A 12,039-nucleotide genomic window follows, 5' to 3' on the forward strand; every position below is an offset into this window, starting at 1 on the left:
TAAAAATATCAATCGCAAATGCTTTCAAATCATTTATGAATAGATCGTTAAAATCAAACAAAGCAATATCATAACGACGAGTTGCCTAACGAGTATTTACTGTGCGATTCATTAGACAAATAAATGATTTGTTTTTTTTTTTTGTTTTTTTTTAGACACAAACTTTTATTGCATTTGCATTTGCGTTCGCTTTCATTTTGTTTTGGCATTTTGTTTTTGTTTTGTTTGGCAATGAACTAGCCTAAAAATATAATTAAAATTTTATATTATCTGGGGCAAAATGTCACGTGTTTGTTAATGGATTTTCCATATAGATTTGTGGGCCATAACTTTATTTTAAATGCAAGCTTAAATATTTGAACTTTATCCATCAATTAAGTTCAACTTTTCACTTCAACTTAATTGCCCAGATCCTGATGTATTTTTTTTCTTTTTTAAAACATTTTCTTTGAGACAGAGCTTTCGATTTAGACCCTAGCCAAGCATTTTTAATTGATTGAATGCTTACAAGTAATTACAAGTGCTATCTAAGATACAAGTCCAAACATTTGCTCAGTTGCTTAATGGATTGAAATGAGCTCAACTACTCTACAAGTTTTGCTCTGTAAATAATAAATAAGCTTCAGAATCAAGATGTGAATACTTAATTGATGAATTGCTTCCAAGTCAAGGACTTTTTAATCACGTAATAAAAACTATAAATTTCTTGAAAATTTACAGATATCTTGTAACACTTTAATGTTTATTTCCTCTGACATGTTTTAGAAATTTACTCTTTGTTAAGCTTCAACTGGTCAATCAGTTCGCTCGCCCATATTTTATTTTATTTTATTCTCATTTTTCTAGGTTATTTTTTTGGTTTTTTATATTTGCGCTAATTAGTTTCAATTAAAATTAACGACGCCTGTGCGTTCGTCCATCGATTTCACACGCACTTAAAAACTGCTCAAAAAAAGTTGGACTGCTAAAACAACAACAACTTAAGCATAAAGAGGAGAAGAATGAGGAAATCTTCAGTTTGTATACCACATGGCTGCCACTTTCCTAATGTTTGCTTTAATTTTGTGTTTTGTGTTTTACACTTTTGACCTCGATACAAAGGCAGTTCGACTTGGAACTGTTTGGAACTTTTGGGTTCTGCTTAGTTTCTGTTTCAGTTTCGATTCGTGGCGAATCTGATGATGTCATTGATGTGATTGCTGATTGCCGATAGAGCCAGGGATTGTTTTTGCTTTTGGTTGATGTGCATAAACAATGCGTTAGATATTTAAATTTAAATTCATTCAATTAAATGCACATAGAACCAAACTGGAGTGAATACGAGATTCATTCATTTATTCATTTATATATTTGGTCATTAAATTCAGTTGCCAAAATTTCTTAGAATTTTATAAGCGAACCTCTGACACTTTTATGATCTTCGTTGACTACAACATGCTTTTCATTCATGACTTCAGGTCGAACTCACGTGGGCCAAGGGTAAGGCACTAACCGAACCAGTTTTGGCCTTTTCAGCACTCGGAGAGGTCGTCTACACAGAGTTTATTCGTAATTATGAGCATGCAAAGCTTTTGGGCAATTAAAATCTTCAAGTGTGTCCAGAGGAAGTTGTCAACTTGTTGTATCTTCCGTTTCAAGAAGACATGGCCAGGTGGGCAGATAAGAAGATAAACTTTGCAATGATAAGACTTGATCGAACAGATAAAGTTCAAGTTATAAAGGGTAGAAATCCATAGACTTACTCGTTTATGGCTACGACTTGGCGTATACGTAATTAAATATTTAGTACTTGTATTTGTAGACACTCGAATGGACTTGAAAAGAGAAACAGATACAGGCAAACTCATAGCACATAAAACGTGTGAAATGTGCAAGGCAGCAGCCCAGACGACGGCACTGACAGGTAGTAGATACATTTGTATCTCACGCTTGTACCTGCCCTGTTCGCAACTGCAACACAGTCTCTCTCTCTTCCTTTCTCACACTCTCTGTCTGTCTTTCTGTGTCTCTCTGTGTTTGTGGCTATTTTTAAACATTTTACAAGTAAATTTATCAAACAAACAAATGCGAGAAGTTGCAGACAGCGATTGAGTTGCATTTGCTGTGTGAGTCCGAGTACAAGTTTGAGCCTGCTTGTGATACAATTTTCCACTCCATTTTGACAGATTCGCTTTGGTCAACTCTCGCTTATGTAATGCCACACTCGTCTCCTCCTCTCATTATGATGATGCAGCAACGGCATCAACTTGCCACCGGCAACTTTTATCGACTTACTCAGTTGCCAGTTGAGAATTCTCAGTTCCCTCGTGTGTGTGTTTGTGTCTCACTAACTGACTGACTGACTGACTGGGCCGACTGGCTCATTGTTTGTTCATGGCTTTTGTGCCGCGTAATCGTCGTTTTCCAATGAACCCAGGTATGAGAGGGCATGAGATACAAACGTCGCCGGATTCTTTCTTTCTTTCTGTCTTTCTTTCGGTTTTGATTTCGGTTTGGGTTTGTTCTTTTTTGATTCATGGATGGCATGAAAAATACTTATGTTCACGGGAAAAGAAAAGGTTAATGCCTACTGAAGTGTGCACAGCATCGAAATCAAAACATACTACCAACTATATACATACTCAGATATTCTCATACATTTCTGTTGGCATTTCCGCTCTAACTGGTGTTAGTTATGACCAACAAAGATTACAGGCCGCATTAGCATCATGAGTGCAACAAAGCATAAGAGGTGCTTAGCCTCGGTTATCATCACAACAGGATTTCAATATGAGTTTCGTAATATGCTACTTACCCGTAGATACTTTTGCGTCAGGTGTACACGTATCAGGGGTATCTCAGATACTTTCAACTATCGCAAACTCGCTATCAGTAGAATGTTTATCTAATTACTTTGCTGCACCTACTAGTAAGTGCTTTGTACATTTCTCTATTTCTCTATTTGCTCAATTTCATTTTGTTATCAGACAGAGAGGCGTTTGTTATGTTCACATTGCAAAATGCTTTTGCCTCGCCTCGCCGCGCCGCGCATAAATCAATTATTTGCACCTAAAGCTCATAAATCACCTTATGACGAGCAGCACAACAAGAACAACAATCTAAAAGGCAAACATTGAATTGGTCAGCACATAACATCAGCCCAGCACATGAAAAGCACTCAAAGCAAAGTGGCAAGAGCCAAGAGCCAAGAGGCAAGAGGCGGAGAGGCAAAAGCCGAGCAAATTGTGGTATTGCTTTATAAATGGCATAAAAAGCCAGGGCTAATATGGCGTTGGCGGCGTCTTGTTACCGCAAAACGACAAACAATAACAAATATTTGAATGATTTCCTTTTTTAAGCGACAGAACAACAGGAATAAAACACAAATTCAATTTATACGCTTCACAGCCACTGTGTGTGTGTGTGTGTGTGTGTGTGAATGGGCTTTAGTGTGCTTGTCTAACTTGATTCAATAACAGCCTTCTCTTATTTATCCCCTTCTCATCTCCTTCTTTACAGACGCGCCTCATATTAAATTCTCTAAGATTCTCCTTAAAGAGTAGACTTGACTTATTTTTTATTATTTGTTGTTTGCCAAACTCTGTGGCTTTTATTGTTGTTGTTGCTGTTGTCCTTTGGTTTCTTTTTCGCACACTAAGCGCAAATCTAAACATTAAATGAGTAAGTGCAAACAAAAACCAAATCTCTTTTAAAAATACTCATACTTATTCGGATGTGAATGCCAAATATGACATTCCAATTCTTAAATCGTGTATAGAAATCAGACACTTGAGAAAGAAGCATTAAAATCAAGTAAACAAAGTGTTTTAAGTCTTAAATAAATGGAAAAATTCATTAATTGTTTAATTTACAATTAGAGTTAAGTACAAGATTTTTTGTAATGCATCTCTAGTTATTTAATATTGTAAAATTACTGATTTCTTAAAGCAGAAAAAGAAAACTTGTATTCAGCATAATGATATATATTTCATATTTCATTTTGAATAATTGTGAGATATGTAATTTATGTATGTAATAATTTAACGAAAGTGCAACGGATCGCTTCCTCTAATTTTCTTTCTTTTTTTCTGCATAAATTCATTTTTAAATTCCCCATTAACTTTTATTTGTTTGCTCTTTGTTCTATCGTTGCAGGTGCGTACTTGAATTCATACCCGTATTCAGACTAATTTTGTATTCGTTATCGCCAAAAAAAAAAAAAAAACAAATAACACAAACGACGAACGAATAACGAATAATTATCTCCGACTATCTGTCTATCGGAGGTGTTCGGTGGTGAGTTAACGCCCCAGCTAGACAGCCTGGCGTTTTGGACTCGCTTTGGCCTCAGTTACAAATTATAATATCGCATAATATAATGTGTAAATAATGGCAGTGTTTGCTCTCCAATTCAGTGTGCGTGCTTGTATGTGTGAGTGGGAGCAAGCTATCCAAAAGACCATCAATCATTTAACAACAATTGTGAGGCGCTCAACGCCAACACCAACTAAAGTAGAAAAAAAAGAAAACCTACCCCACGCCAAATACTCAAAAATAAAAAAATAAAATAAAACAATGTAAAAAAAGGCGCGGGAGAAGTAGATATATTACCAAATATGAATATAAATGCATGTAAAAACAACGGAAACAACACTATCAACAGATTGGCAAAGTTTAAATACCCTGACTAGAAATTCTGAAGGAATCTCTTTAAAAGAAAATATGTATTCGTCAAAATTGTAAAGATAGATAAATGGAGAGAAATTAATGTAAAAATAAGACGGAATAAAAAAAGAGAGACTGGTGCTAAATTCATGTAATTCTAAAGAAATAGGTTCTGGAAAAATTTTTAGAAAAAGAGATAACATAGCTAAAATATCAAAAACAGATCTAGTTATAATATTATAATATCAGTATACATACATTTTCAAAGTTTCAATGGGTCACAAAGAATCTCACCATATAATATAACTCTATATACCCTGCATATACAAATATAAGCACAGTGGCACTCTGCCCTCAGTTCAGTAGAACAGTAGGAACATTTTAATAATTTTGTCAACGTTGTGGAGGAAGGAGGTGTGTCTGAGTGTGTGATGTGTGTGTGTGTGTGTGTGTGTGTGTGTGTGTGTGTGTGTGTGTGTGTGTGTGTGTAGGGAACTTGACTCCAACAGCCATTCACTTTTCATTATTAATATTTTGTGTGTTTAAATTATGCTAATCCGTTGAAATATGATTATGCCAAATGACAACAGCTTGAAAAATGAAAAACTTTGCTCAAACGTAGACGGGGGCGGATTTAAGGCGTGGCCTTTGCCTTTGCCTCTGTCCCTGTCTCTGTCTCTGTTTCTGTCTCTCTTTCTGTTTGTGTTTGCAGGTTTGCCAAGGAGCTCTACATAATTTGATTGCCTTCGCAGCTAATTTTGCAAGCGACTTTCATATATAATTAAATTAATGAAAATACATTTGCGCTCCAAAGATATTATAAATTAAAGAATTTCCCGTGCCGCGACAAGAGCGCAACTTTTTCATTTAAAGCGCAAGGGCAAAGCAAATAAGCGACCTTCAAAGCGCCATTTCAAATGGAATTGCAGTCGAAAAAGTAATTAAATTAGCTTAAGTCTTAGCCCAAAAAACGAATCACAGTAGCAGCTCCGGCTGCTCCATAATAATTTTTATAAAGTGAGAAAATAATCTTGACTTTAGAACGAAAGGGTTACCAGGCGACGTTGTCCTGGTTTCGGTTTCCGTCTCCTTTGCATCGCGTGTTTGCTCTTGTGAAAGTTTTTCCGGCGGTGCCAGTCGCCAAACTTTGAGGCGTCAACAAAAGCGAAACTAGCCACAAAAAAAAAAAAAGAAATGCACGCGGCAAATGGAAAAGACCAAGCCAAGCTTGGCTAAAAGCTATGCAAATTGCGACTGGGTTTTGACCAAGTGTTGACTTCCATTTGCTGCGACAAAATGAATTTTTCAACAGCGAGAATTTGTAAATATTGAGAGAATTAAGGGGACACTGAAAGTTGATAGGGATTAGCATAGAATTTGTTTAACTTATTTCCTAGCAGGCTTTGAGGTGTACACTCACACATTTCCATTCCATCCACATACACTCGAATCCATATTTTTGCTTTCAATAACCCTTTTTCCAAATTCTCTTGGACATGTCGCGCTTTTTCTCACCCTTTAACGTCGTGTTGCGGCAACAGTCGACGGTCCGTTTACAGTTTTCTCGCCGCTTTGCAAGCGAATTCCAGAGTCGCTTAATGATAACAACAATAAGAAATAATAAACTCAATCGATCTGAGCCGTATGTGATCAATCATAATCGCAGAGTTCCGCCAGATGAAAGTCAGCAACCAGCACGCCGGCAACCTTGCCACCACAGGCTGCCTCGTGGTCGCAGATGTCCTCCAAGAGAAGTTCCAATCAAAAGACTGGAGGTGAAGGAGGTGCTTGAACCACGACGCATCTCGCCGCCTCCTCAAAGCTCTATCGATCTGGTTATGTCGGCTGACAAGCCACCAGCACCACCAAAAGATACCAAGCTGCCTGCTGTGAGTTCAGGTGGAGGAGGGGCCAGTGGAGCTGCGGGCGGAGTGGGAAGTGCGGCTGGAGGCGGTGGCAAGAGATCAGGAGGTAGTGTGAAGCCAATTCCTGTGACACTCATGCCAGGTGACGGCATTGGCCCAGAGATCTCGCTGGCCGTGCTGGAGATCCTAAAGGCGGTTAAAGCTCCGTTGGTCTTCGAGCCAGTCGATGTCACACCCGTGATAAATGATAAAGGCATTCAAACTGTGCCTCAGGCTGTCATCGATAGCATGAAGCGAACCAAGCTGGGACTCAAAGGTCCACTGATGACTCCAATAGCCTCTGGCTTTCGTTCCCTGAATCTCATCCTGCGTGTGCTCTTCAATCTGTATGCGAATGTGCGTCCCTGTCGATCCCTGGCTGGCGTGGAGACAGTCTATGGCACCGTGGACGTAATCACCATACGGGAGAATACGGAGGGGGAATATTCGGGCATTGAGCATCAGTTGGTCAATGGTGTGGTCCAGAGCATCAAGCTGATCACCCGTCAAGCCTCCCTACGGGTTGCCGAGTATTGCTTCCAGTATGCGATTGCCATGAAGCGCAAGAAGATCACGGCGGTCCATAAGCGTTCCAGCATGAGGATGTCGGATGGACTCTTTATCAATTGTGTGCGTGAGGTGTCCGAGAAGTACAAGGATCAGTTGAAGTCCAGTGGCATTACTTACGAGGAGCAGGCTATCAATGAAGTCTGCCTCAAGATTGTGACCGATCCCACGCAATTCGATGTGCTCGTCATGCCCAATCTCTATGGCGATATTCTGTCAGATACTTGTGCGGGTTTAATCGGTGGCCTTGGCTTAACTCCCTCGGGAAACATCGGCACCAATGGCGCCATTTTCGAGGCTGTTCACGGCACTGCTCCGAATATTGCTGGCCAGGATTTGGCCAATCCCACAGCTCTTCTACTCTCCGCTTCAATGTTACTGCGATACATCAACATGGGCAGTTTTGCGGATAAAATAGAGACGGCCATTGTGAAGACCATCAAGGTGGATAATGTGCGTACCCAAGATCTCGGTGGGAAGGCTAAGTGCTCTGAATATACCAGGGCTGTCATTAAAAATCTCGGCTAGTCCTTTCTTTGTGAGAAACTTTGTTTATATCCGGTTAATTATCAACTGAACTGGATCTGTTGAACCTTTTGTTTGCGATCATGTCTAACAACTTATTGAAATTTTTATGTGCTTTTTATTACTGTATTCGAATTACTCGTATATGATAATGACTGCTTTAATAAATGCGAAATTTAACAGAGAAGTCTTGTGTTGAGCTCCATAATTTTTTTTATTAACTAATTAAATGTAATTTGATATGCAAAGGCTTAAAAGATTCTCTAAAAGAATCTTAATAATAAGAATTTAAATCAGATCTCATTTAAAAAAAAATTATATTAAACATGTTAATTGCTAATTTATAAGATGGCTTAGGTCCTTTTTAAACCTTTCTTCATCTATGACTTGAAGTCTTTTTTCTCTGTTCATCTTGTCACTAAATGTGCGGCCAATCTAATCACACTCATTTGTGACTTGCAAATAAAATAAAATATGCAGCTAAAGCAAACGAGAAAGCGCACCACAAAACATCAAAACAGCAGAAGAACATCACAAGAGCAGAACATCAGAGAAAAGCGACCGACAGTCAAAGTCAAAAAGGCAGAAGGGAAGGGGACAGAGTTGTAGAAAGGAGTGGGCACCCTAATCCAGACCCAGTTCACTCAGCCAGCCAGTCTAACCAGTGCCAAAGTCAAAGTCAGACCGAGAGTCACAGCCACAGTCAGAGGCAGAGTCAGAGGCAGAGTCAGAGTCAGTCAGTCTCTGCGGGCCCGAAAGCGAGAGCCAAATGCAAGTCATCAACCGCACTGGGTTTACCCTTCCCTCCCTCCCTCCTACTACTCTCCACTCGCATGTGTCCCTCTCTGATCTAGGGTCGGACTTACGTTGCATTTTTACATGCATGTTTGGACCACTTCCACTTGAAACTCTGGACTGAGCTGAGTTGCGTTTTGCGCTTAAAAGCACCGACCAAAACTCTAAACAAACCAACAAACTACTAGTCCCAAACAGTAGGAGGAGGAAGGGCGAGGGGAGAGAGTCCAATGGACGGGGTTCAGCGGAGCGTGCAGTAGAAACGGGGAACGAGCAGGAAGAAAATGCCACAGAGCCAACCAAAGAGCCATATAAAGAATTAAAAAGAAGAAAAAAAAAAACAACAGAGGAAAAAAATATTTAATTTTGTGTGTAAGCAGGCGAGTGTGCGAGTGTGTGTGTGTGTGTGTGAGAGAGAATATATAGAAGATTGTGTGTGCATTTCAAAGAATTTTTATAAACAACAACAGGACAACAAGAACGACAACAAGAATGAGAACAAGAACGAGAACCGAGAGAGCCAAAAGATAAACTTCGTTTTGTGTATGTGAAACAAAAATCAAGAATTTTTTTCGTATTTTTTTTTTGTTTTTTGTTGCCGCAAGGCGTTTTTGTAACCGGTTTTCGGTTTCATTGCAGCCCCAACAGCAACAACAACAACAACAGCCTCCAATATTGAAGCTGACACCAAGCAACCGAGCACCGGTTGCCCAGCATCGATGAGGGGGGGCACAACGGGAGGGGGGAACTGCAAGTGTATCTGGATCAGCTTCGATGCGGCCTACTTGCCGCCGTCTTCATTCATAAATGCAAACACTAAACCATTTGCAGCAGCTTAAGCTGGAATTGCAACTGCAACTGCAACTGCAACATCAAGTTGCAAGCTGTGAGCTACAATTGCATGGTTCAAGAATCGGGTGCAATGGAAACCCTACTCAAAATTGGAACGAAATGAGTCTGATTTCAATTGGCCAACACGCAAAGGCCACGTCTGTTCCCGAGAATTGTTGCAACACCAGGCGAGTGGCATAACAAATAGGGAAAGGGGAATAAGGGTGGGGGGGAGGAAATAGACAAAAGGCGGCGCTATAATTGTCATGCCGTGCCATGGCCCATGGCCAATCATTAGAATGCTAATTTGTTAATGCAATTCCAATGATGATGATAGCGTGTCGAGCTGAACAAGAGAATTCTCTCTCTTTCTCTCTCTCTCTCTCTCTCCCTTTCGCTCGCTCGCTCGCTCCCTTTCTTCCCCTCTCTATATGCTGTGCTCGTAAGCTGTGAACATTTGTGCCTCGTTTAATTGTTTCAGTCGAATTTTCGTTGGTTCTTTGAAAATTTCGGAAAAACATAGAAAAGCCAACTTGTTGAGGGGAGGATTGCGAAATAAGAAAAAACACCCGTTGTTAAAGCCAAATACGCGGAACTGAGAGATGATCGCATTATCATAGCGATTAATTCTTAAAAATTCATGAAAACTGAAATTATGCGTTAATGGAAACGTACTCAGTATCATGGCCAATGATGAAGGTCAGCCACGTGTAATTACCTAATTATAGACTAGTTTTCTTTGAAATTATTATTTAAATTTGTACCATCCTACTTTTTAAAAACTGCAAATTCTTTTTTAATTCAATTAAATTTATTTGACTTAATTAAATTATTTTCTTTATAAACTAAGAGTACATTATAATCATTTTTATGTGCCTTTCATTTGTGTAGTTTATTTCATTATCAAGTGTATACAAATCTTTGAAAATGACATGTTGCCATTTACAGACTGCCCTCTAATTTCCCCAAACTAAGCCCAACCGAACCCATAATAAATGAACTACACGTATTTCCTCAACTTTTCTCCTCATTGGCAATTTTACAAGTGCCTGACAACCCTTTAAATCGCTTTTAACTGATTTTTCGAACCTCTCAAAGCTCCGCACAGACATTTAGACAGACATTTTCACGCCCGCCTCGTTGCGGGTCGCAGTTTTTGCAGCTCCATGTTCCTACTCTGCTTGACAAGGGTTACAGCACTTTTACAAAGATTTACGACCGCTGTCAATAGTGCTTTGCATGACAAGGCCCCCGTTCCCTCTTACCCCTTATCCTGCCAACATGTAACCGTTGCAGAAATACAGTGGCAAACAAAAAGCATTTTCGAATTTAAATCTATTTGTCACTTGCGAAACTTGTGCTACCTTTGCCACACAACTTTTCACAATCAAAACACTCGTCCGGCTCGGCACGCACAAAAGTTCGCCCGTAAGCCAAGCCCGGGTCCGGTTTGTCCACAAAGAGCCGGAACATACAAAGATTTCAATGCCTATAAACAAATAAAAAAAAGAAGAGCTCGAGCAAAGTGACAGTTACAAATTTGCTGAAATAAAATGGAAGACCAAAAACAAAAAAATATGAAAAGGAGAAGCAGAAAAACTAAAAGGAAAGCTCCATTTAAATAAATTGTATAGAGAGGCAGAGAGAGAGAGAGAGAGAGAGGGGAGAGAAACAGCTCTTATTAGGCCTGTCCAGGACTCATTCTCCAGGCCAAATCCCAAACATTTGCTTGTTGAAACAACACGCACTGTGAGTACTTCAAATGTCATTACAATATCACAATCGGAGTCGCAATCGCCATAATGCTTGCCAACACTCTGAGGAAAAAGCTGAAGCCGAAGTTGAAGTTGAAGTTGAAAGGGAGGGCAAATAGAAAATGATTTGCATTTATTTATTTGTGTTTTCCCTCCATTTCCCTGTTTGCAATTGTTATTGTCGCACTGCCTGAAGTTGAAGGAGGACGACTCCTTGTGCCATCTCTTTCTGGCACTCGTGCGCCATCTCTTTCTGTTTGTGTGGCGACATTTCTTTGCACTGCTCTGATGATAAAAATAATCCCATTTATTGTTTAATGCTTAATAAATAAAGCAATTTTTATTTATTTGCAGCGTTTTGTTTCAGCTTCAGTTTCTTCATTTTTCGGGCTTTTGTTTCTTTCTGCGTTTTGTGTTTTTATTGATTTTTTATGCTTGCGGCGTGTTTCTCTATCGCTGTTGTTGTTGCTGACCTAAGTAAAATGCCATCAATTGTTTATTGTTTTGATAATGCGTTTTGTTGTGTTTTTTTATTGTTTGCGCTTGTTCTCTTTGTGTTGCTCTGTATAACATTTGATTTTCGGGCTTGTTTGCATTCTTGGATTCTCATATTTTTCCAAGGTTTAGTTGCTGGGTGACAACACGACGTATACGTGATATACTTAGCTTGTTTAAACAAAATATTTAAAGAATCTTGAAGATTTATTTAAAAATTGCTGTAGTGTTCCAAATTTCAATTGAAATATCAATCAAAAAGGGAAAGAAATTGAAACCATCAATTAATCAAATAAAATTTAATTGACAAAGTGCTCAGCCAGACTGTGAATCAGACCAGCAAATGGAGTGTCTGCCTCTGCTAATTGGCAGTGGACACCACACACACACACACACACACACACACACACACACACACACATACACACACATAGCCCCTTTTTTTAACCATGTGTCTCCTCCTCCTGCTTTGCTCGCACGTGGACGCCATTGCATTCAATTAACGCCGGAAATGCGGCAGAAGT

At 39.3% G+C, this 12,039-nt stretch overlaps 2 protein-coding genes across 4 annotated transcripts in view; both read left to right on the top strand.

The window, feature by feature from the left end:
- LOC117788785 (division abnormally delayed protein) overlaps positions 1 to 12,039 on the top strand; it is a 64,954-nt gene that overhangs the window by 4,883 nt on the left and 48,032 nt on the right. The window lies entirely within an intron of this gene.
- Positions 5,698 to 7,827, top strand: LOC117788786 (probable isocitrate dehydrogenase [NAD] subunit alpha, mitochondrial). Its single transcript, XM_034627655.1, has one exon. It carries the CDS (start codon positions 6,141 to 6,143, stop codon positions 7,641 to 7,643), a length of 1,503 nt encoding a protein of 500 aa, XP_034483546.1. The 5' UTR covers positions 5,698 to 6,140; the 3' UTR covers positions 7,644 to 7,827.

The sequence above is a fragment of the Drosophila innubila genome (genome assembly GCF_004354385.1).
Source record: "Drosophila innubila isolate TH190305 chromosome 3L unlocalized genomic scaffold, UK_Dinn_1.0 0_D_3L, whole genome shotgun sequence".
NCBI classification, from domain to species: Eukaryota; Metazoa; Arthropoda; class Insecta; order Diptera; family Drosophilidae; genus Drosophila; species Drosophila innubila.